Source organism: Mirounga leonina, unplaced genomic scaffold (assembly GCF_011800145.1).
Source record: "Mirounga leonina isolate KUSES-001 unplaced genomic scaffold, KU_Mleo_1.0 Mir_366, whole genome shotgun sequence".
NCBI classification, from domain to species: Eukaryota; Metazoa; Chordata; class Mammalia; order Carnivora; family Phocidae; genus Mirounga; species Mirounga leonina.
Window position 1 is genome coordinate 13,289,776 of NW_023270709.1, and position 26,088 is coordinate 13,315,863.

Below are 26,088 nucleotides of genomic sequence, written 5' to 3' on the forward strand. Positions count from 1 at the left end.
ACGCTACACTGACACAACAGAACCAGTGATCCTGCTGGACGACCTTGACTTCCGTCTCTGTGGGGCTTCATCAGGGTCAAGCCTCCGCTCACCTCCCACTCCTGAGCTGGTGCAGCCTCCTCTCTGCCTGTCTGGGCGCTCTGCGGGGGGAGAGTCTGCGGCTCCAGACCATGGGAAGAGGTTTCTGCCTCACACTGTCCCCTCAACCAGGCCAGTGCTCCTCCTTGGGTTATTCTACAGAGCAAATCTGCTTGTTATAACCGCTATATCGTCTGCTCATCTAACTGGTCTTAAATTTTTCTTGTAATAACCATTTTCTGAAATATTTTAACTTGGTATATGAATATTATGTAAAGCTAATACTGTTACATAAAAGGCCATGCATTGCTTGTTGAAATGAAGAATTAAACGTTTAAAATTAAGTGCTAAAATATCCCTTTATTAAAAAAAATTCCTGAGTAATCATTTGGAATACCACGCAGGCACACATTTTAATGTCTTTGAACCAAATAAGAACAATCTCAACATGCTGTGCTTTAGTGTAAAAATCAATTTATTATATAACAATCATACAGAATGCTTATCGGTCTACAAAGAAAAATGGCTTCTCCTGCATCCCTGTCCACCCCAATCATGATATTATGTTCTCAAGTATTTTCAAAGGAAAACCAAAAAGTGATATCCACATTTTCTAAATAAGGAAGTCCCCAGAAACATCATAAAATGATATGGAAGAATCATTATGGTCTCTTACAAAGTGCTGTTCTGCCCATCACAGTAAGTATCATTTTGCCTTACAAATAAAAATAAGTACCTCTCTGATGGGGATAGGGAGGACCTTCTCTCTCAATATGCCTGAAGGCGTCAATATATCATTTTGATGGGTTGAAAATGTCACTTCATTTCCATTTAACATTCCATTTTGTTTAAAAAAAAAAACTGGAATTTTTAATGTGCTTATAGTATTACATATTTTCATTCTTATGAGTAAAAGGAAATTTGGGAACAAAAAGTTTTCATTTTTCTAACGTATATAGGCTGGCTTTTTTTTTTTTTTTTTACAGTTTTAGGAAAATCGCATTAAATGTAGACATTTTGCTTTTTAAAGTTCCAATACTTAATAACAGGTCAAAATATTTACCTGATTCAGCTTTTGCGGCTAAGATTTCATAGCTCTGTGTATTTATATCAGCCTTTGAATGGTTTAAGGCTAGAAGTGTTTGATTAGAATTAAAGACTCAATGGGAAACAGCGTCCTGAAACCTCTACACTGAGCTGGAAAAGTGCAAACTACCCTGTTTTATCCCTTTGATCTGAGAGGCTTCCACCTGCCTGTACTTACAGCTGGTGGGCTCACTCATTCTGCTGAAGGATGGCTTCTGTCCTTGCTCTGCCAATACCAAGTCCAGGAAAGCACCAAAGTTGCAGGTAAACGCCGGGGGGGGGGGGGGGGGGGGGGGGGAGACTTTCTGGCCTTCCTGACATTTGAGGACCAGCTGCAAACAATGAAGGCCCAGTGAGATCCGGCTTCTCCCTGAGTCTCATTTTTCCCCGGAATGCACTTTGAGAACAGAACAGATTTTTAGCCCTCACTTGGGACCTAAAACTGAGCTAGAGTCCAGTTGCTCTGAGGGGCTTTAGTCCAACCCATGTTTGTTACAGAGGAGTAATCAGAGGTATACTTGGGTCTAGCCCTTATTTTAAAATGAATTTCTGGGAGAGAACGATACTCCTAACAATACTGTTAGGATGGGATGGAAGAAGCGGGGATGAAGCACCCTAGAAAAATCAGTTTTAGAAAACTTTTTAGAAAAATAAATCCAAGAGTAAGTGGGTGTCAAAAATGTGTGTTCAATAAAAATGGACCAAGTGCCCACCTGTGACATGTACATATACGCACAGCGCATCTACCACAACAAACAGCTAAGACCCGTCATCTTCCACACAGCGGGCCAGGTCCTGAGAGAAGTGAGAAAACACAATCACAGTCCACGTTCAGTGTCGTACCAGAGTCTGTGCTCTTTTTTAAACGGAGAAGAATTTTAACACTAGAAAGCGAGGGGGTAAGGAGGACAGAAAGGCATCCCGGACAGAGCGGATGGGGTCCAGGGAGCGGTAAGCACGCCCTTCTGGTGCTTGTGCTTCGGACCTCAACGGGCCACCCTATGAGCTATTTTAAAGAGAAGGTAGGAAAGAGTAAGTGTCAAAGGCGGCAAGTCTTGTCTTAGGGCATAAATCTTCCTCACATCTTTAAAAAATATTGTTTCCATTCTTGGTGCAAGTGAATAGTAAAGGTCCAATACGCAGGGAGAAAAAAGAATATTCACTACTGCTTTCGTCTGCTTTTGTGCTTGTTCTCAGTGAGAGCGTGTTATCTGGGCAGGGAAGGGATGTGCTGAGTTTGCCAAATTGGCACTTTTCACGGAGGCTCATTACCACCCCCTGGCTCAGCGTTGGAATCTTTCCATCATCCTCCTCTTCCCATTTTCAAAAACTTAACCTGCAAAGAGTGACAGCAGGTATTTGGGGGTAGTATTCACAAGCGGGCTCACAAGAAATAGTGGAAAAACTCAATGTCTGTTTTGCCCCAACTGCTCTGATTTAGAAATATTCCAGTGGCTTATCCTTCTAGGGAGAAGGGAAGATTCCTTGATCAGAAAGGAAACGGGCAGCCAGATTTAGATTCTGCTTTCAAAACTGAGCAAGGTGTGTGTTTATAACCTAAAGTAGGGGAATTTAACATAGGAGGTAGACATGAACATATGAATAGTCATGGAAACCAAATTAAAACTGAGGAACAACTCCTATCCGAAGCCCCTGAGCTATGAGGATTTGGCAGATTTTTTTCTTCTTAGAAAAAGTAATCGTCAAAATAAAATACAAATTTCATTACCATATCACGAAGTTGAGACTTAGTGTAGGAATTTGACAGACTGCACCTTAAAAGAAAAAAGTTGTGCTAGATTTTCCTGTCTTCCATGTATAATCCATTTTAATTATTTTCTGGGGTTGAGTCCTAATGGAACAAATGGACTAATGACTTTATTGCTTAATAAGCACTAAGCAATTATTGCTTAATATAGATTAAGACCCTGTGGTTAGAAGGTAATTACCATTTTGTCTTAAACATTTCAATCTGAATAAAACTTTTTATTTGAAGACTGGCTTCGGAAAACAAGGCTCCATGTTTCCTGGCTTTGTATGTGTATAAGGCGTTATGGAAACAGTTTCTGGTGAGGGGTTCAGTTTGTGGGGAGGAGGAGAGAGAAGCTACACCAGGTCTGAGGTCTACAGAGCTCGGTGTCTGAGGTGACACGGTGTGCTGACGGGAGCATTCAGTTAACAGATTAAGCTAATAGCAATATATTAATACATTCCGGGTACAAATGATTTATAAACTCAAAAGAAATTAGTTTATGCTAAAACATGTAACTTTAAATTCAGTCTTTGCTTTAAAACAAGCGAATCTTAGGCTATTATATATGCTTTGTTACTCGATGTTTATTGTGCTTTCCTGTTGATGACCCCATTAGTCACGGTGAAGTAGGCTTTGGAAAAACCGTTCTTAACTTCTTTCCCTGCAGGTGGCTCTTCCATATTTTTCTTCACTGGCTTTTTCTGGTACGTCTGTTGGATGTGTGTATTTCAAAGAGGGGGGAAAAAAAAGGATTCTTGAATAAGACTTTCTCTCTGACATGGCATATAATCTAAAACAGTTCATGATTTTATTGCATATTGAACAAGTAAGAATTTTTGTAACAGGACAATTTTTAAGCTAATGGTTAAAAATAAAGGGGTAAAACCCAAGACAAATATGAATTCCAATGAAAGGTTATTTCTTTCACCTTATCAACATTGGTTAGGATTTACGTATTACGGGATGGGCATCCAAATTATTCTGCATGTTGCTTCCTTGTAGTTCCTAAAAATGAGATCCTTTTCCAATTCAAGTTGAAAAGGTGCTGTTATTTTAAAAGTACCAGTACCTTGGATTCTGGCTTGATTTGGGTTTTGGCATATCCTTCCTAATTCTGACAAAATATCCGATTTCATCTCATTTTTACCTTTTTTTTTTTTTTTTTTAAAGCAATGGTATTAACAAGGGTCAAGACTGAAATTATATACTCAACTCTAAAGGAGTAAGATTCCATTTAAACCAACAAGTAGGGTTGAAGTTCTGGGCGCCCAGCACCCACCCTGCTGGGCCGCATGCTCCTGTCCTCAAGGTCCGACCCCAAGCACCACGTGGACTCCCTGAGCTTTCCTGGAACAGTCTGTTTCGGTTTGTTTTTGTTTGGGTGGCTTTGTTTGGTTCTATCAATGGTTATTTCTCTAGAAATTCTCAGAGGAAACTTATCTCTTATAGAAGACAAAGGCTAGCCAGTCCAATTTCAGAAACACAGGGGCTTAAAAGCTTGTCAGAGGTTCAGGTTCCCACAGCTGGGCTCTGTATGAAGCCCCTGTGGGTTAACTTTCAGCAAACACAAACTAAAAAAGAAAGCACTTGTTGTCTGAAGAAAGAAATACACACTTGATTACAATTTCAAAAGTGCTGTTTTGAATATAAATGTATGTTCTCATTGCTTTTTCATGAAGCTTAATTTCTCTGTCCCCCACCCACACAGGAGAGTAATTTAAAATCTATAATCACCTGAGGCTTGTGCCCTGCTACGGCTTTCATCAGTTTTTGTCTTAACAGAGTTGCTCTGAAATTGTGTTTTGAAGCTCTGTTCCATTTAAATTGTTGATTAAAAGAAAATGACACTTAGTGAAGAAAATGCCAATGTGACCTTTCCACGATGGCTGGCCTTAAGATTTTTTTCCAAGTAGTGAGTTTATAGTATCACAGTGCTGATATAGAAACAATTTTTTAACACTAAATTCATTTAGCTTCTGTTTTTCTCCCTTCAAACAGATTTCCTGCATTCATATATAAGACTTGGGTAGCATGGTGCAAATACATCAACCAAATGTGTGACCTGACTGAACTCTAATAAAATGCCCACTAGGCTCGAACAGGGGTTATCCTTCAAGGGGGAGGATGCGGGGTGTGGAGTTAGGAATGCACATTTCTCTGTTTCCTTTGGGTGCCTCGATTAGGCACAAGTCTGTGCTACGTTATTTAATTGGCAAAATTAAACCTCTAGGTGAGGCAAAAGCCCAGTCTACTATGTTTTGCTGCTGAAGACTTACAGGTCACTTACCTGCACGTAGAAATTTAAGAAGAGGATGACTAACGTCAGCATGTAGTAAGACTGGAAGATGAGACAGCCCAGGGGGAAGCCACAGGGTCTCACCACTGCACTCATGGTGTGCGTGATGGTGAGCACGAACTGTACCTGGGGGAAGGGGGTGGGGAGGCAGCAGGTGAGGCAACCAGGCGAGCCAAAGAAAATCCACTTTGAAATGTTATACACTGAGAACTCAACTTCTGGTACTCCCTAAGATTCGGAAACAAACGCTGAAGCAGCCCACGATCCTATCCAGACATTTTATTTGAAATGACACTAGTAGGTATATACAATTGCAGTTGAAATTCTTTAGATAAAAATGAATCTGTTAAAATTAATGTCTGGGTTAAAGCATCTACATTTCAAAGCAAGGAATAAGCTAATTGTATCCACAGAGGGCATTTTAACACACCAGGTTTAATGCTTAAAAGGCAATTTTAGAGAAAAATAGGCAGCATCCTCACACAGAAAAGCCTCTGTGGAGGATGACAGATTCCTTTCCTCCATCCCTCAGCATATTTAGATGCTTCACATGGAGAACAGCAGAAAGAAGGGATAACATACCAGTTGAGCCTGTGTGAGATATTTCTTCCACCAAAGATACTTGTGCATAGATGGAAACACAGAAAGGCCATAGTAGGAGTACATAAGAATGTGGATAAAACTGTTCAGTGTGGGTCCAAAGAAACCTGTGAAAGTACAGTATAAAAATTACTGTTCATTCTTTATCCAGTGAGACTGGTTCTTCCTGTACACCATCACTGAAGATGAATAGCAACTCCGGTACTAGCAGATACCAGAATTTCACATGGACAGACTCCCTTTCGCTTCTGTGCTTACTCCAGGATTCAGCAAAAGTCCCCGAGACAAGACAAAACTGGGATGGTTTTTCAGTCAGAGTGTCAACCAAACAGGTAATTCCTGATCTGCAAAGGTTTTACTGTCTCTTACACCATCATTATTAGCCACTAATCTGGGAAAAAACGAAATGTTTGCTTAAAACTGGTGGCAGAACTCCTCTGAAAGAGAAGTGTCTCCGCTTTTGCTAAACCTTGGATGAACCATTTTGATTGTGGAAAGAAAGCCACCAGTATGAGGCTGAACAAAGCGTTCAAGGGTCGAGGACAGTATGTTGCTCTTTATATTTATAAATTCAACCTGAAAGGGACCTAGGAAGCAGGAGATGCTGGGGGAAGGCGAGAGAAGGTCCCGCAGGAGAGAAGGCTGGGACAGAGAGGGACCTGTCACTGAGATTTCCCAGTGGCTGGGTCATGTCATGGACTTCTAGGACAAGGAATGTCTAAAATCCAATTTGAGGACCTGTGCTGTGCCCCTCCCTTCCTGAAGTCCCTGTAGCTGCCATCAACGGGGGTGAATGATGTTTTGGGAAACCAAAGGCAAAAACTAAGTTCTATGTTGGCTCAACTAAGAAGCAAAAGGATTTAGCTGCAAGAGGTGGGATGTCAGAGGCAGGTTCTTTGTTGGGAACTGGGATACTCACTGTCATGAGGAGTAAATCAATACATACATGCAAAGTGCTTACAATGGTGTCTGGCAAAGTGAATACCACTTACGTGCTACCTTGGGATCCAGATGGAGCTGAGTCCTGCGGTGAAGAGGCTGTGGAGCTAGAGGACCCCTACTAGCTAGGTCCCCTTGGATACATCAGTTTTACTTGGTAAATTTTGATTTTGCCATCTGGAAAATGGGCATGATGGGATTGACTGAATACTACTATATAAACTGAAAAGTACTGGACCTATGCTGGTTAATCAATTTAAATTCTCTAGCCTGGTTTTCCAATTCTAGATCAGAGGTCTGGTTAGATAAATGCAAATCAACGAATAAGAAATGAAAACAACACTCGCATCCAGTAAGTCCCCCGCAAACACAGGCTGGAATAACTTGTTACAGGGCTTGGATTTACATGAAAACACAGAGTTTCAGAGTACCAGCTAGCATAAGGTCAGTGGTATTTCTTTACTCACCTGGGTTTTCATTACCATGAATGAATGGAAAAGGAGTGGTTGATTATAATTCCATAATATTTTAGGTTCACTAGAAATTGTCACACACAGCATCTTATTAACAGGAATCCGATGTCTTTACACAGCAATTATGTGAGACTGTCGTTCAGATGCTTAGTGATTTGTAATGAGATAGCTGATAAGCACAAAAAATAACCTTGATAATTCTTCTTTAATATTGGTTATGGGCTTTATATTGATTAAGCATAAGTCTATCATTGTCTTAATAACAAAACTCAAACTAGATTCGGTCCAGGAGAGGTATAAAAGACCCATCTCTTTCTGACTCCTGCACCCCCAGCAATTTCCTTCTTCACACTCTGGTTTCAATTTGCATCTTCATAGTCACTGATATTTCTTAAAACATCAAGAATGTTTGGGATAGATCTCTAAGGTCCCCAAATCATCTTTCTTTTTTGGGGGGGGGGTTTCCTTTTTTTAAATTTTAAGTTCAATTAATTAACAATATAGTGTATTATTAGTTTCAGAGGTAGAGTTCAGTGATTCATCAGTTGCATATAACACCCAGTGCTCATTCCATCATGTGCCCTCCTTCATGCCCACCACCCAGTTACCCCATCCCCCTCCACCTCCCCTCCGACAAGCCTCAGTTTCTTTCCTATGCTTAAGAAGTCTCTTATGGTTTGTCTCCCTCTCTGGGTTCATCTTGTTTTATTCTTCTCAGGTTTGTTTGTTTTTTTACTAACCAGAATCATGCTGTATGTATTGTTCTTTGATGTGCTTGTTGGAGATGTTCTCAGCCTAGCACACTCCTTGTATCCATTCTATATTCCACAGAAATAGTTAGATGTTTGGGTTGCTTCCTTCTGCTGTTATAATTATGCCCACTTTTGTGCACAAACTTGAGCACAGGGGCTGGAATTTGAGGGGAAGAGTGTCAATTTGAGCCCCTGGCAATCTGAGGTGAAGGCATGTTGACTTGGCATTTAGCAGGTGGCAGGCCGTGCGTGCTGACTCGGGCAGGAGGGTGGCTGGACTGTGAATTTGGGACCCACAGGCCGATGGCATCGTGTGTGACAGGGACGTGGCTGGTTTTGCTTTTAATTTTTGTTTTTCTGGGAAACTTGATCTCTCCCTCTATTCTAAATGAAAGCCTTGCTGGATAGAGTATTCTTGGCTGTAGATTTTTTCCTTTTAGCAGTTGGAATTTATCATGCCACTTTCTTCTGGCCTGCAGAATTTCTGCTGAAACCCACTGATAGCCATATGGGGTTTCCCTTGTATGTACATGCTTTCCTTTCTCTTGCTGCTTTTAAAATTCTCTCTTTATCACTACTTTTGGCCATCTTATTTACTTTGTGTCTTGGTGCAGACCTCTTTGGGCTGGTTGTGTTGGGGGTGCTCTGTGCCTCCTGGATCTGGGTTTCTCTTTCCTTCCCCAGATAGAGGAAGTTTTCAGCTATTATTTCTTCAGACAAATCTTTTGCGCCCTTTTCTCGCTCTTCTCCTTCTGGGATCCCTATCACGCGACTGTTATGCAGACAGTGTTGCTGAGTTCCCTGGGTCTATTTTCATTTTGCTTTTTCCCCCCTCTCATCTGCTCAGCTTGATTGCTTTCCATGACTCTGTCCCCCGGGTGGCTGATCCTTTCTTCTACTTCCTCTTGCTTGCTATTTATTCCAGATGGTCTATTTTTATTTCCATTTAGTGAGTCCAATAGCTCTAATTGGTTCTTTTTTATGTCTTCTATCTCTTGGTGGAGGGTCTCATGGAGGTCCTGCAGTCCTTCCTCAATTCTAGCAAGTATCTTTATGAGCATTACTTTAAATTCACTATCAGACATATTACTTACCTCCGTTTCGCTTAGGTCTCCTACTCTGATTTTGTCCTGTTCTTTGATTTGGGACATATCCCTCTGTCTCCTCATTCTGCCTCTTGCGTGGTCGGTTTCTCTGTGTTAGGAAAGTCAGCTCCGTCTCCTGCACTTGAAAGTAGTGGCTTTGTGAAGAAGAGGTCCTGCACTGCAATGTCTGTTCCCCAGAACCTGGTGCTCAGGGGGGTCTTCTATGTGTGTTGCTGGGATTGTTTGCCTTCAGTCCTGTTGTCTGCGATGGCTCCCTGCCTGTTGTGGGCAGGCTCTGGTGCCCGTGGTGTTAGTGGGCTGCTCCAGGGCTGCCTTGGGCTGGAGTTGAGTCAGAGCAGGCGTTTGCCGGAGATGGAGTAGCACCAAACTGCAGGCCCTGTCCCTGTGTCATCCCCGGAGAAGCTTCTGTTGGTGGATGGGGGCCTGCAGTCCGGCCCACTGCTGGGGTCACAGTCAGATGGGTGTGTGGTTATCTTCCCCACTCCCTGGGGCAGGACTCACTCTGGAGTGGTGCTGACCCTTGTCTGGGCCGCGCACACACCGCCAGGCTTGTGGCACCGCTTTGACGGGATCTTGCCAAGAGCGATCGGAGGGGGTGGATCTGCTTCGCTGTGGCCTCTTGTCTATGCCAGGCTGCGGAGAGTCTGTTCTGCCAGTTTTTGGGCTGCTGCTTTGAGATATTTATGCCGACGTGGGTGCTCTCTAGGCGGCCACGCGGCGAGAGGTGAGCCCAGGGACGTCCTACTCCGCCATCTTCCCAGCAGCCCTCCCCAAATCATTTTCACTGAAGTTTTACCTGTTCTGAGTTTTCACAGACCATTTTTAGATCTCGGGATTTAAGACAATCAGAAAGTACTGCTGTCCCTACTGCGGGGCGTAATGGACCTGTTAGTAAACTATGAAATCCCTGTCACGAGAGTCATCATCAGCTTTTTGAAAAAGTGCAACAGAATTAACAACAACAAAACCCAAAGTGCATCCCCCAGAGCTGGGGGAAAGAGTTCCTGAAATTCTTGTTTCATACAAAGTATATACATGTAAAGAGGCTGGGATATAACGTGTACTATAGTTCTCAGTTAAGAAAAATATTGAAAGCCACACAGAGCTGTGACCTTAGTTTTTCAGAATGGGAAAAAAGTCCTAGGAGTTGAAGGGACCCCAAGCTGTAGTGTGGCCAGGTGGTGACTGTGGAAGGTGCCATATTTATTTCTGCATGAGTCTTTCAGCCCCCGGGGTTGGAGGACAATTTCTCCAGCTGGCGTACATGCTTCTGGCCCTCAGACCTTTGGTGCATAGAAAAAAAAATGTTTTTAAAATTTAAGGTAGGGCGCCTGGGTGGCTCAGTTGGTTAAGCGACTGCCTTTGGCTCAGGTCATGATCCTGGAGTCCCTGGATCGAGTCCCGCATTGGGCTCCCTGCTCGGCAGGGAGTCTGCTTCTCCCTCTGACCCTCCCCCCTCATGTGCTCTCTCTCTCTCTCTCTCTCAAATAAATAAAAAAATCTTAAAAAAAAAAATTTAAGGTAATACTCAGATTTTGCCAGAATCAAAGACCAGAAATAACCAGCCACTGGCAAATAGGTGCTTCCTTGTGTAACAACGCAGGCCACCCCGTGGCCTCCCTTTTCTCTCTCCTGATATATGCAATATTCAATACAAGACACTCACTAGAGGTCTTAAAAGACCCAATTACAGAGAACTGAAAAATAACGAAATCACTTACTTTGCCCACAAGGTATCCAGTTCAAAACACACCACCAGATGTTAAACATGGAGGCATGATGGTATACGTGAAGAAAAGTAATCTGACTGGTTTTTTTCCGCAAAACAAAGAAAATTGTGTCCAGGAACTCTACTGATTTGGAGAAGTAGTACCACCATAACACCTTAGCTACCTGTAAGAATGTGGAAACAGAAAAGAGAAAAGGTGAGCAATGAAAATCCCCCTCCTGCTGCCCTCCCTACCTCTTGGCAACCTGGGGGACACTGGGTTTCACTAGTGTGCACTTCTCTCTCGGGAAATCCCACAAGCGCCTTCCTGGCATCTCTGCCTCCAGTTTCTCCCTATTCCCAGCAATCCACCCCACTCTAGTGAAAACAAGTTACGCCTCCAACATGCAGATCTGATCAAGGTACTCCTGTGCACCTGCAGAGCACAGGCTCTTTCCCGGCTTGCCCTGGCTGCCACTTCCTGCACCGCTCTCGGAGTGCCCCACCCCTCCTCTGTGAGCGCCCCACTGTGCACTGTCCAGGTGCTCTGCATACTCTCCCTGCCACACTTGCTGCTGTCTCTGCTCTGGGCTTCCTAGCCCCCTCCCCACATGCACCCCCCTCTCCTCTGGAACTCTACCTAACCCTCTCCTTGCTTTTCTCAGGCCTCATCAGCGGCTGCTTCCTTTGCATTCCCCGATGACTCTGCCTCTGCACTCAGGAAGCAGGCCAGGGTAGTGAGGGTTAGGCGGCCGAAGGCCCATCACACAGGGCAGGGACCGGCCCATCTTTGCTCCGTGCTGAGCACTCAGCAGATCACTACTGTTCCTTAACGTTAGGTTTTCACTTTTTCCCCTCTTCCTCTAACCTACATATGTTTTTGTCTCTTAACTGGTACAGGGCCCAGGAGCCGTCTGTACGTAGAAGACTACTTCTTCTGCATCTCCTCCTCAGATTTAAAATCAAGATGCCTCCAGGGTTGTATGAAATGCTGAATCACTACACTGTACACCTGAAACTAATATTACACCATATGTTAACTAATGAATTTAAATAAATGCTCTTCCTCCTCACTGAAGTGGTGGGTCAGGATTCCCCCTTCCCTCCTGAGCCCCTTACGAAGTCTCAGCTACAGGGGGAATACTTGAACTGCGCTGTGGTTTTAGCGCTAACATTGAAACATATGAGGAGAGTGTGTGTAACAGAAACTTTGAAGTTAGAACATCATGCTCTATTGTCTGCTTCCCAAGAACACAATAAGGTGTGGTGGCTTCCACCCTAATGTTTAAGGATATAATTAAACTTCACAGACATTAACCCAAATATAAATGTAAAACAACAACCCTTAGAGAATTGAAACGTGCTGGTCTGTGATAGAAATAAATTAGAAATAAAATGGATGCAAAAAAAATGGGTGTAGAGAAATCTATATACCTTATTTTGTATTATAGCTTTGAAGATGTTTTTTAAAAAGAGGATTCAAACATGTACATCTTAATATTAAAGATTTTAAAGAAAAGGTTTCTATTATGTAATAAGCAGGATTTTTGATATGGAAATTGTTAAACATCCATAAATGTAAGGAGAGTAAGTATAAATTATAGAACCTGTGTATCTATCACTAAGCTTCAAAGTTTTCAGTATGATTCAATTTGTTGATCAATTCTATTTCTAAACATTTTTAGGGGGGTATAGCATATTATAAGCAAATGCAAGCTATCATTTTATCTATAAAAACTAACACTTTTTTTTCTTTCAACATAACCACCATGTCATCAGCTAATAAAATTAATGGCTCCTTAATATCTACTAATAGCCTCCTCTGTGTTCAAATCTGTCTCAAAAATGTTTTTTTATAGGGCGCCTGGGTGGCTCAGTTGGTTAAGCCACTGCCTTCGGCTCAGGTCATGATCCTGGGGTCCCTGGATCGAGTCCCGCATTGGGCTCCCTGCTCAGCGGGGAGCCTGCTTCTCCCTCTGACCCTCCCCCCTCTCATGCTCTCTCTATCTCATTCTCTCTCTCAAATAAATAAATAAAATCTTAAAAAAAATGTTTTTTTTATAATTGATGTAAATCCGGATGCAAACAAGGTCCACCTTGCACTGATGTGATATGGTTCTCCGGTCTCCTGATCAGTAACAGTCCCCTTTCCTTTTTCCAGGTCTTTTCCTCCCAAACACTAGATCAGCTGTTAGAATTCCTACTACTATGGATTCCTAGTGTTATTTAACTTGTTTCTCTATCCCCCACATTTTCTATAACTAGCAATTAGACTTAGAGGCTTGATAGACTGAGATTTAGGGGTTTGGGCAGGAGTACTTCTCTGGTGGTTCTGTGTACTTCCTGATGCATCATACCGGGAGGCACAGAATTTCAGGGTGTCTCACCGACATTCATGGACAGAGTTCAGACATTAACAGCCTAGTCCAATCATTATGAAGTTTCTTTCTTTCCTTCCTTTCCTTTTCTTTATATATTTGAGAGCAGGCGCCCCACTGAGCAGGGCGCCTGATGCAGGGCTGGACCCCAGGACCTTGGGATCATGACCTAAGCCAAAGGCAGACACTTAACCGACTGAGCCACCCAGGTGCCCCCATTATGAAGTTTTTCCATTCACCTTTTTTTTACCCAACAGTTTTATCACTTATGGATGACTGCTGAACAGATCCATCATTTCACTAGGACTTGCAAGAGGGTGATTTTCTAATTCTCTTGTTATGCATTTTTCTCTAGAGAAAGAGTTCTTCTCTATTTGGAAATTCACATTTGAAAAGCAAAGATAAATGTTTCTTTCCCTTTAACTTTTCTTCCCTAGAATGAGCTGGTGTTCTAGCAACCTTCAGACGTCAACAATGTGTTTTTTGGTATCATTTTAAGCTCATGGTTTTTAAATAAATGTAATATGTTTCATCAGTAATCTTTTGAATTGTCCCATCTTGAGCACTGGGAGTCCCCTTCAAGGTGGCTCCTAGATCTTTTCATAATGACCAGAGTAGTCCTGGACAGCTTGCTTGCTTTCTGTCATAAGATGTCCTGGATTCTGCTTATGCACTTTTCCCACCCCAAACCAGGAATTGGCCAATTCTCTAAGAACCCTAATCCCTTCTGGTGGAAAATTATATTTAGAAAGCGCAATCTGGGTATTCATTGCTCACTGCACTGGGTTGTCAGAGACTAACTAGGCCTCTTCTGGAGATAAGAGCTAAAAAACACATTTGTTTTTAGAATAATGTTAATTCTGATATTTCCTATTTGAATCTATGATTAATGTTAGAAAAGAGATACTAATAAAAAAGTTAAACTATGTTTAAAATACTAGTTGTAATGATATTAACATTATGTACTTACTTTATTCTACAGTGTACCTATAACAGTCTCCAAAAAGCAATACTAATATTTTTATTAATAGAAACCAAAAAAATTACAGAATACTGTTAAGATATATCCCCCTAGGGAATTTCAGTCAAAACACTGTGTTTTTAAGTCCCTTGAAATAATTCTATAGGTGGTTATGTCACCAACTTAATATATGGGTGTATTTATTTATTTTAGTTTCCAAGTTTTGGGAGGAAGGCTACCTTTCTTTTTAAACTTAATTTTGTTTCAGATTATGTAAAATACTTAATGGTTTCAAAATCAAATATGACACAAGGTACATTCAGAGAAGCCCAGCTTCCATCCCTATCCCCCTCTGCCTAGTTCCTTCACCCAAAAGGAGACCACTTTGTTAGGTTTTGGTTTATTCTGCCACTGTTTCTTTTCAAAAACACACACACACACATTCCTATCACTTCTTGTACTATACTATAAACAGTCTGCAAGTTGGTTTTTTTTAGAGAATGTCCCCAAAATGGCTCTAACAGTAAGTATAGAGATCTTCCTCCTTCCATTTTGCAAAGGGATCCATTCCTGGATGTGCCATGGTTCATTCAGTCAGTCCCCCCTTGTTGGACATTTGGAAAACATTTTTGTTACCAAGCATTTCTATTAGAACAGGAGGACTCCCTTTCTTATGTAATCCCAGCCCCATCCTCATATCTGGAAGGAGAAAACCTCCTCTCCTTTTCAAAGAGAAATGGTTGCAGAGGGTCAATCAGCTTCTCAGGACTCACCCGGACATCAGCTTCCCCGGCACTGGCGAGATCTTGACACTGTAAGTTGTAGCCTCCTTCCCAACTGGAGAGAATAAGCTGCCAAAGAAACAAAGGAGGAAAAGTTAACACTAAAATTTGGAAAGAATGGAATTTCCTATTCATGTTTCTGATTGGCGTCTCTTTAAGGTCTGAGTAGGAACAACCCTGCACTTGAATTTCTCAATCCTGTCCTCTACGTCATGTGATCAAAGGATTTCATTCTTGCTGTTGAAGAGATACCAATGGTTGTATTCCTGATTTGGTATAATTTACTTCTATCCTTTACAGTGGCCCAAAGGAACAGAATTTGGCTACTATTTGAGTAACAAAATATTTCATGTAAGGAATCATCAAGTCCTATGTTTCTATAGGTGAAATGTAGAATTACGTGCAAACAACTGAGAAGAGCCTAAAAATTTTCTTTAAAGATTTATTTACTTATTTGAGAGAGAGAGAGAGAGAGAGTGGGGGAAGGGGCAGAGAGAGAGAATCTCAAGCAGGCTCTCTGCTGAGCACAGAGCCTGACATGGGACTTGATCTCATGACCCTGAGATTATGACCTGAGCCAAAATCAAGAGCCACCCAGTATTATTCAATAATTATTTAATATTTAATTATTTAATACTTTGTACTGGCTTACCTTAATTGATCATCTCCATAATTTTATGAAGTACATATTTATTACCATTTTACAGACATGAAAACTAGGGCTCAAAGGTTCTTAAGTCATTTTCTTCATTGTATTTATGCCCCTTGGTAATCAATCATTTGTGTGATTATAAATGATTAATATCTATAGCCCTCATCATGTTGAAAAAACAAAAGGCTCTATAAAGGTTTGTGCCTTTTTTGCTCATCTTTGAATCCACGGTTCCTTGCCCAATGCCCAGCACATTGAAGGCACTCAATAAATATGAGAAAATGAACTTTTAAAATTCTTTGTGGAAAATTCTGCCAAAGAAGTTCTGTCTTTTCTTTCCTGCCATTACTGCAAAAACTTAAAATTCTAGAATATAAAGCATGTACATAAGGCATTTTCCCCCTTCACTGAATTTTATTTAGGGGAAATTTTTTCTTATGAGAAAATTTTTAACCTTTCCAACTTCAGTAACATGGAGCAGGTAGTCATTTACAATTGCTGAATGAAAAATATCTCTGGATATGAAAAGAAACCTATACATCTGACAAGTCTGACAAGGCCTTTGAATATTTGATACATTGTGTATATTGTGAAATGATCACCACGATTAGTTAACATATTACATAAACTAAGCAAAGGCCTACTATTTATGGCTGCTTAACAGAGATGTGTAAAGGTATAGCTCTGTTGAAATACATAGAGTAGGCAGGGATGGGGTGTTAAAACTGAACACTAGAAACAGCTGAACTACTAAAAAAAACCATTTAGATTGTTTAAAACTACCTGACAATTTAAAATCTAAATAGAATTCAGCTGGAGCTCCTGCGTGGCTCAGTCAGTTAAGCGGCCAACTCTTGATTTCAGCTCAGGTCATGATCTCATCAGGGTGGTGGGATGGAGGCCTGCTGTCAGGCTCTGCGCTCAACAGGGAGTCTGCTTGAGATTCTCTCTCTCCAGCTGCCCCTCCCCACTGCAGGCTTTTTAAAAAAAAAGAAGAAAGAAAGGGAGAGAGAATGAAAATCCTCTAGTGGCTTGCCATTTTATTCAGAATAAAAGGCAAATACTTTCCAAGACCCTCTATGAATCTGCCACCTCTCCACCTCATTCTGGATCGTTCCCTCCTCTGTCCAGGGTGTTCTAGCTGCACTGCTTCTTTTTATGGTCTTTAAACACCCCGAGTTTGTTCCTGCCTCAAGGCCTTTATGTTTGCTGCTCCTTCTGCATAAACACACTCTCCCCAAATCTTCATATGCTTGATTTTCATCATTCAGTTTCTGCTCAAATATCACATGCTCAGAGAGGCCTTCCTGCCTCACCACCAGCCCACCACTCACTGTTGTACAAGGGAAAGGCTGTGCCGTAGAATCTAGAAGAGAATCTGACACAGTGTAAGAAATCCACACATATTTGTTGAAAGAACGTTAACAATTTTAGCGGTAACTTCCTGGCCTATGCAAACGTCTGAACTGGGCCTAAAAATTAGCAAGGTTAAATCAACCTATCACTCAACTAGTGGCTATTAAACATACCCCAAAATTGTCCAAGACCTTATGCCTGCCCTGGAGGAGGCTACAGTCTCAGGAGACTAGGAGGCAATCAATAGTAGCGATTTTGAACCACGAGGTACAGAAGCCTGAGAGGAGCAACAGTGGATAAGCAATAGATAAAATTCATAGCAGGGAATGGGCTCAGGGCAGATGTCCTCCCTAAAAAGGAGCAGAAACCATTTACTTGTTCAAACACTAACCTATTGTTCCTGTTCCTTTAATGGTGAGTATTATGCACTTTAATATTTATACAGCATTTTCGGGGCGCCTGGGTGGCTCAGTCGTTAAGCGTCTGCCTTCGGCTCAGGTCGTGATCCCGGGGTCCCGGGATCGAGTCCCACATCGGGCTCCCTCCTCGGCGGGAAGCCTGCTTCTCCCTCTCCCACTCCCCCTGCTTGTGTTCCTGCTCTCGCTATCTCTCTCTCTGTCAAATAAAATCTTTAAAAAATATATATTTATACAGCATTTTCATATTTACTAACTCCTACCGTGTACTAGTCTGTGAGATTTTCAAGTCCAGAAGTCACGTGTTACTCATCTTCCTATGTCCTTGGCTTATTAGTACAATTCACAGCACTGAAGAGGTGCTCACAGAATGTTGGCCTAACAGAACTGGATTAATCCTTACAGCTCCCCCATGAGTTAAGAAGGACAAGTACCGGATCTCCATTTTAAAGGTAAGTTGCCTAAGGGTCAGAGAGCCTAAGTAACTGCTCTCGAATCATAGCGAGAGCAACAGTGGCTCCCGAATTCGGGCCTTCTGACTCCAGCAGGTGCTAGAGCTTCTGGTGTAGTCAGACGTTCAGGCTGCCCCTTCTGACACGGGTGTTGCTTCTGGAAACAATCCCAAGGAAGAGAATCTTTCTCTTTGGTTCTTCCCAGAGAAACGAATCCTGTCAACTGCTAGATCTTGCAAGCTCACCTAGTGAAGGGAAATTTGCCTACTTGCAAAGCTAACTGGGGATTCCCCTTTCAGAGTGAGGGACATTAGGAGAATCGATGTGAGAGGATTGCAGATTGGCTTTCCTGACCCCAGAGTCCATTGCCAGTCCTCCAATCACAGGGCGGTAGGCATGGAAAGTAACGGTTAGGAACCGTACTCAGAATGGTGCATACAAGGCACAGATTAAACTCTGGGGAGGATCCAGATGTTAGGCAAGGATTTATGTTCTTTTAGAATCCGAGGACCAGGAAGGCAATTACAGTTGTGCCATAAGACATTTATAACCGAGTACGAATGACTTTATCCTGTTCCCTCGGGTTTGCTCATGTTTTTGTCTTCCCTCCCCGAGGCTGCTCGCTGGAGCAGGTTTAATTTGGCACTTTTGGATTCTCCTTTGCAGTGGACTGCAACAGCCTTTGGTTCACAGGCAGGGCAACTGTTACTTTTTCTTCTACTTGCAGAATTACTTGGGTTTGGCACGTTGCAAAGGAATGGGCAATGCGTGATGTAATGGGGGCAGCCAGAGCTGGGCTGGAACGTTGACCCGGCCTCCACGGTCATCCTAGAAACAGCCCCACCACCGCTTTCGCTGTCACAGGGGCCCCAAAGATGTGGGCAGCGGTCTCGAAGGGCCTATGTATTTGTATTTCAAACCAACTGCATTCAATATTAAATCAACTTAAAAATGTCAGTCATTCAATAGCGATCTATCCTCTGGCAAATCATGTACCTTTTGATCTTTAAAAGGAGAAAATCAGAACATTGGAGCTTTAAAGGCCCATTCAGATCGAAATTGTGATTTAAAATTACAGTGAAAGACTAAGGACTAAAGGGATGAGAAAAATTCAAGTGAGAAACAAAGATTTCCAAGACTTTCAGAAGAAGTAAGAGCAAACACTGGAACAGTTCTTGAGATCTAAAGAGCAGTACTGAGACCGAGCGTGGACCGCTGTGGCAGACCAGCTCTGTTCGCCCGCGCGCCCCCTCCCCAGCCACCAGCTCTGCTCGCCCACGCGCCGCCTCCCCAGCCACCAGCTCTGCGACGCAAACACTTACCTCGACCAGCATATATACGGAGAGAAGTGTGATTCCGAGATTGTACAAGGTGAGGATGCCCCTGAGGGAAAGAGCAGGTCTGTTCTTCATGTATTTGTTACCCAGCCATATGGAAAGCAGATACAGGACAGTAAGAAAAAAGGTGGGAAGGTAGGAGTCCAACATGAACCATCCTCTGACTCGAAAATCTGAAAAGAAACATATACAGTGAGAATCCTGAAAAGTAGCACTTCTGTTTAGTTATAAAATTTTATCACATATATTTAAAACTTTTTTGGATTTTTTGGTTTTTTTTAATGGGGGTATGCCTGACATACAACATATGAGTTTCAGGTGTATGGCATGATTCAGTATTTGCAAATACACTGCAAAACGATCACCACAGTAGGTCTAGTTAACATCCATCACCTTAGTCACAAAAATGTTTTTTCTTTGATGAGAACTTTTAAGGCCTACTGTCACGTATATTTTATTTGTACATACCCAATACAACAAGCAAGAGTCCGGCATTGACTAAGCTGGATTTGGGTTACAGTTCAGAAGAACCACCCCATGGGGGTGGGAGTAGTTAAGGAAGGTTTCGTGGAGCAAGCAGAGCTTAGGCTGAACACGGAGTGACAGGGACAAGTAATTAAGGTGGGAGGTAGTAGTTCTAGTGTCTTTGTTGGAACAGTTAACGATATTTACTCTAACTCAATAAATAGGAAGTATTCCTATGTCATTTTGTGGGTGAAAACCAGCTCAGAAAGCCACAGTAACTTGCCAAGACCACACAATAGTGGACAGCAGAGTCGGGATCTGAATTCCCGTCTGATGCCCAGCCCATTACACCTGCTGCTGCCTCCTTTGGGGAAGTTTGGAGCAGGCAGGAGAGAAGGGGTATGGATAGTGTATACCACCTTCATAAAACCCACACTCTGCGGAGCTCACAGACAACCACTATGCGGTAAACCAGGCTGAGCTTAGAGTTCAGCCGAGCCAGAGCCGTGGGACTGCACAGCAAGCAGGGGGAAGCTCAAGACAGCCAAGGCAAAGTGTTGGAGCTGATGATTCAGACGTGTGGGCAGAGAATACAACCGAGGACCTAAACCTGACCATGGACTAGAAGTATAAACAGCCAGGAGGAAGGACCAAGATACACCAAGTGTTCCTTAGTCTGGAGAGTGAAAATGTAAAAATCTAAATAAAATACACAGAATAGTTCTATAATATAATTAGTAACATCTGAAAAGAACTATAGGCACAAAATGATCTTAGTTCTCTATTCTGCTCTTTTTCGTTGTTTACATAAAGAAAATAACTTGGCCCACAATTATAAAAAATAGAATGCTGTGGGATGCCTGGGTGGCTCAGTTAAGCGTCTGCCTTCAGCTCAGGTCATGATCCCGGGTCCTGGGATAGAGCCCCACAGCGGGTTCCCTGCTCTGCAGGGAGTCTGCTTCTCCCTCTCCCTCTGCCCCTCCCCCTTGCTTGTGCTCGCTCTCTCTCTGACAAATAAATTAGTTTAAAAAAATAGTATGCTGTTTTTAATCTCTGTAAATGGAGTTGGAAGGAACAGATTTCTCCAGCAGATCATGCCCTTTTCTTCCTGTCTCTGCTTTTCCCACATCTCTGCCCCTCTTTCTGCTCCACTCTACCTACCCTGCGCATCCCAGCTTCCCTTACTCCACCCCACCGGATACACAGTACCAAAGAAAGTGCCTTCTCAAGCCCTCACTGTCCCATCTCCTGTTCTGGAAACCCCTCTGGTTGTGACAGAGATAAGAAGTAGGAAAGGGGCTCATCTCAGCATCCATGTGACTAACAGATTAACTTTCATAGAACTAGCTGGTAATCACTAGTCATAAAAGTCTGTGGTATGTGCCTGCCACTTCCTAATGTCCACCTCCATATCTAAATCCTACGCAGCCTCTCAAGACCCGAAAAACATCCTGCCTTTTGAAAGGAGCCGTTTCCTAGTGCTCTTTCATAACTACAGCTCCTCATCTGCATAACAATTCTCATTTTTTTTTATTTTTTTATTTTTTTTTAAAGATTTTATTTATTTGACAGAGAGGGACACAGCGAGAGAGGGAACACAAGCACGGGGAGCAGGAGAGGGAGATGCAGGCTCTCCACGGAGCAGGGAGCCCGATGCGGGTCTCGATCCCAGGACCCTGGGACCATGACCTGAGCCGAAGGCAGACGCCCAACAACTGAGCCACCCAGGCGCCCATTTTATTTTTTTTTAAAGATTTTATTTGTCAGAGAGAAAGGGGGGGTGTGGAGACAAGCAGGAGGAGTGGCACGCTCAGGGAGAAGTAGGCTCCTCACGGAGCAAGGAGCCCGATGCGGGACTCGATCCCAGGGCCCTGGGATCATGACCTGAGCCGAAGGCAGACGCTTAACCAACTGAGCCACCCAGGTATCCCACAAGTCTCATTTTAGAATTATTATTATGGCTGTAACTGTTATTACAACTAACATTTACAGAGCACTAAGCCTTTTACATGCATTCATGTATTTAATTCTCAGAGCAATCTAATGATATAGATGATATTTCTAACAGTTTTACTGAGGTATAATTGATATACCTGCACATATTTAATGTGTACAATCTGATGTGTTTGGACTTATGCAAACACCCATGATGCCATCACCACAGTCAAGGTAATAGACACATCCACCATATAGGTGACATTATTATCCCCAGTTAAGGCCTGAGAAAAATTGAGGCACAGAGAATAAAAAAGTTAAATATTTGCCCTAAACTGCTACCCTACCTCCTGTTACAGTGTTATGGATTGAACTCTGTCCCCCAGAAGATATGTTCAAGTCCTAACTCCTGAGACCTGTGTGACTGTGACCTTATTTGGAAATAGGGTCTTTGCAGGTATGACCAAGTTCAGATGATGTCATACTAGATCAGGTGGGCTCTAGTCCAGTGACTGGTGCCCTATATAACAAGGGGAGATTTGGACATAGGGACACAGGGAGGAGAAGCCATGTGAAGAGGAAGGCAGAGACTGAGGAGAGGCATCTCCAAGCCAAGCAATGCCAAAGATTCCTGACACCACCAGAAGCTGGGAGAGAGGCAGGGAACAGACTGTACCCTAGAACCGCAGAGGGAACACAGCCCTTCCAACACCCTGATTTCAGACTTACAGCCTCCAGAACTGTGAGAGAATAATCACTGTTGCTTTAAGCCATGTAGCTTGTGGTACTTTGTTACTGTGGCCCTAGAAAACCAGTACACATGGTTTACTTTCTTGCTTTCCAGTTGTTTCAGATGGGGTGGTTTGACCGCCCCCGCCCCACAGTATATGCTCTGTGAGAGAGGGCCCAGGCCTTCTACTTCTACTCTCACTTATGCATCCACTTAGTTCTGAGTCATTAAATATAGATCAACTGGCACAATGAGTCAAGCACATATTATAAAACTAATACAGCACCTGAAAGTTGTTTTCTTTTGTCATGGTCCTGTAAATGTTCACATTTGTCAAGGAGAATAACTGTCCCAACCAAAAGATAGAAACAAATACTTGTAATAAGATTATCTTTGGGACATAAGTGTTAGCTGTACATCTGTGTCAGATATCTGCCTCCAACAATATCCCTTGATGATAATATGGAATAAGTAAATACGGAAGAGACGAGGGGACACCCAGAAGCCTACGAGGTGGCCTGCCAGTCAACTTAAGCTTGTGCCACTTTTAGTAAAGGAAGACAGATTCTTGATGGCCCAGATGCTAGATTCCCTGTCATTGTGGAGGTCACCTGATCCGGTTGTCAACAGTCAATCTTACAGTCTCCTCACTACAAAAGAACTTTCCATAAAACAGACCAGAGCTGAGTGAACTCTACTGCAAGCCTATCCTTGCGTGACCCCCACCCACAGAATTCCAGATCATGGTGATCTTAGTAAACACAAAGCTCAGTGTGAACTCAGGTCAGAGAGACCGCTGTTTCACTCTCCAGTGGCAGTGTCAAATAGAAAGCCACAGACACCAAGAAACACCGCATGCCCAAGGGAGAGCACTGTGCCCTCTGTGGGAACCGTTCTCCTTCCCACCCGCGAGAACTGTGAGGCAGAGATCAGTCATTAAAGCTTATCAGATACAGATATCCTGCCCTGCCTACCCCACAGGATTGTCAAAGATAAAATGGGGGGAAAAAGGCTGCGTGAAAATTTTTAAAAGCTCCATACAGGGGCACCTGGCTGGCTCAGTTAGTGGAGCGGGTGACTCTTGATCTCGGGGTTGTGAGGTCGATCCCCATGTTGGATGTAGGGATTACTTAAAATCTTTTTTTTTTAAAGCTCTATACAATCACAGTATCATTATATTAAAATTATACAAACAGTCATTCATTTAGGATAGCTTGTAAAGCCTATGTACAGACTGAAGTGGTCTAAATAATCTCTACATGACTCTATTTAAAGATTTTTGAAAGACCGGAAAACCTCCTTTCCCTCCACCCCTTCCCAACAGCGCTGGGGAAATAACCTGTAGAGAACCACAGATTTTCCAGTCTGTGAACCAGCAGGGCTCAAGTGAAACAAAGCATGTTGTCTGGGAAATACCCATTCATCTGCAAGCTGTGTAGTGTGACTAAGGTGTCCCCGGCGCCCTGAGAGGCGCTGGAGGGACGGTGCCCCACCGCGACATTGAGGTGACAGGGACGGTCGAGTGCGCAGGCGCGCAGGCGCTCCAGCCACAGCCGGGGCCGAGCGAGAGCGCGCCGCTGAGACCGCAATCGCAGAGACCACGGCTGACTGCGCAGGTGCGGAAGGTGGGCGGTGAGTGGGCGGCGGCGAGAGGAGAGGAAGTCGCGGAGGGCAGGACAGCGGCGACTGCGTGGGTAGCCGGCGAGGCACCGAAGCAGAGCACCGCACCGCGCTCCGTCCCTGCTTGCGGCCCCAGGGCTTTCATCCCAAGGAAGGCTGAGCAGGAGAACGGAGGCTTTCTGGATGTTCTGGGAGAAGGATATCAAAGGCGAGGGAAGTTAAATCTCTAAATGTTGAGCACCATCCTGTTTAAAAACACCAGAAGTGACGAAACCCTCTTCCACGTGAAGTTCTCGAGTCGCTTACTTACCTCGAGGTCCAAACATATTGTCCAAAAAAGCACTGATTTCATCATCAAAGGCCTTTAGATGCTCCTGAAAAGATAAGGAAAAAATGACTGAAGTGGGGTTTTGGGGGGGAACTCTCAAAACAGACCACTACCAACAGAACAGCGGCCAGAATCTCCCAGTCCTAGCTTCAGGGATTTCGGCTGTAAAGACTTCAGGAAATGGACGAGTTAAATGCAGCCTCACCCTTCACGAGCTTGTGTGGATTTGGAAAGAATTTCTTTTTCCTTTCCTTAGGCAACAGGAGTTCTGGAAAACAGGCTTGGTACATTTAAACACTGAAGGGTTATTGACCTTAATTTCATTTCCCCCTAAAATGCTTAGGGGCATAAGCTTTCCCATAAGCAACGTCTATTGTTGCAATTAACAGAAGTTGTGTGCAAACAACAGGGAGGGTCTATACCTACAGAATATAATGTAATTGTTAAATGAAAATTCAGCTGAGTTGTATTTTACAAAGCTGACTCTAAAGCTTTAAAGGGGACTTATTTTTCAAATAAGGAAATTAAGCACTATAGCTATTTTCTTCATAACCTTCATATTTCGTTTTCAAAACCTTTTCTATACATGAATATGTATTTAATATCACAGTAAACAGTGTCACTAGGGTATATCAGATTATTACTGCCACTTTAAGTGGATTCGGGTTGGAATAGGAGAATTTCTGCTAAGAATCTTATGGTTGCAGTGTTCCTAGGAAAGGGATCGTTGAAGAGGAGTTTGGGGCCAGTGGATTGGTGAGCTGAGTGTGACAGCCCCCAGGACGTTCATCTAGAACATTCTGTATAATCAACAGTGGGAGTGCAGTCAACAAAGCATCTCATTTTCAAAGAAAGTATAAGTGCCAAAGAGGAGAATTAAGTTACTGGCATCTGAAAAGAAGATCTGTACTTTTGGTGATTGGCACCTACCATTTAGACCTATTTTTTTTTTTTTCTTAAGATTTTATTTATTTGACAGAGACAGCAAGAGAGGGAACACAAGCAGGGGGAATGGGAGAGGGAGAAGCAGGCTTCCCACTGAGCAGGGAGCCCGATGTGGCGCTCGATCCCAGGACCCCGGGATCATGACCTGAGCCGAAGGCAGACGCTTAATGACTAAGCCACTCAGGTGCCCCCATTTAGACCTATTTTCTTGTTTGTGACTTTGATCCTGAGAAAATTTCAAGGAAACTTAGATCTTTGGGGACTTTAGGAAGCTTGGGAGAGTGGATGAGGATTAGTGGCTGACATTTGTTAGCACCTACACCTGCTGGCCACGTATTAGGACCTTTATCATTTAGTTGTAGCTCTATAAAAAGTATCTGGGCTAAACCAAGCTTGGAAGTTTTTATACAGTGTTTTGGTTTCTGTGAAGGACATCTTGGGGAGACCTCTAGACTTGAGAAAGGTCACCTATCTCACGTCAGTGTGACAGAGTAAGATTTGTGTTGCCATTAGAAAAGAGCAGATCAATCCTGAGGCCTCTCATTCTTGAGCAAAGAATGTTAACCTCACTGATGAACCCACCCTCATAACAAATTACCAATGAAATCTTCCTTTCATTGCCACATCCACCCACACATGTTTAAACTTTTTCAGTCTGTTTGCTATGGTCCAAAATCCATTTTCTCACATCTGTAGGTCTAAGAAAACTCTAACTAAAGGTTACAAAGCTTGTATTAGTTCTATAATATTGCAGAAATTTAGTCACAGTGGAAGACCAGAAATAAAAGAGAGGGGAAGATATGGAGAGAGAGCAGAGTGGAAAAACTGAATAACAAAGGGCATTCCACACCATTACCCTGGTAACAAAACCAGAGGACACTATAAAAACAAAACAAAATAACACAACAACAACAACAAAAAACCCTCAGAGGCCAGTATC

General features: G+C 43.0%; 1 protein-coding gene and 1 long non-coding RNA gene across 3 annotated transcripts in view; one reads left to right on the forward strand and one right to left on the reverse strand.

The window, feature by feature from the left end:
• Nucleotides 1–1,043: 1,043 nt before the first annotated feature.
• The window catches only part of ELOVL2 (ELOVL fatty acid elongase 2), a 75,870-nt gene continuing 50,825 nt past the window's right edge, over nt 1,044–26,088 (reverse strand). For both annotated transcript variants that reach the window (XM_035030843.1, XM_035030842.1), the window contains exons 2-8: nt 24,186–24,249; nt 19,111–19,298; nt 14,904–14,981; nt 10,805–10,976; nt 5,796–5,920; nt 5,205–5,339; nt 1,044–3,627 (exon numbers count right to left, since the gene is read on the reverse strand). In XM_035030843.1, the coding sequence (XP_034886734.1) occupies nt 3,502–3,627; nt 5,205–5,339; nt 5,796–5,920; nt 10,805–10,976; nt 14,904–14,981; nt 19,111–19,298; nt 24,186–24,249 (888 nt within the window). In that variant the 3' untranslated portion in view covers nt 1,044–3,501. The remainder of the gene's footprint in view (nt 3,628–5,204; nt 5,340–5,795; nt 5,921–10,804; nt 10,977–14,903; nt 14,982–19,110; nt 19,299–24,185; nt 24,250–26,088) is intronic.
• Nucleotides 1,392–6,644, forward strand: LOC117997407. The gene is made up of 4 exons (XR_004675806.1): nt 1,392–1,428; nt 3,585–3,621; nt 4,088–4,282; nt 5,965–6,644. It is a non-coding gene; the product is annotated as an uncharacterized LOC117997407 (long non-coding RNA).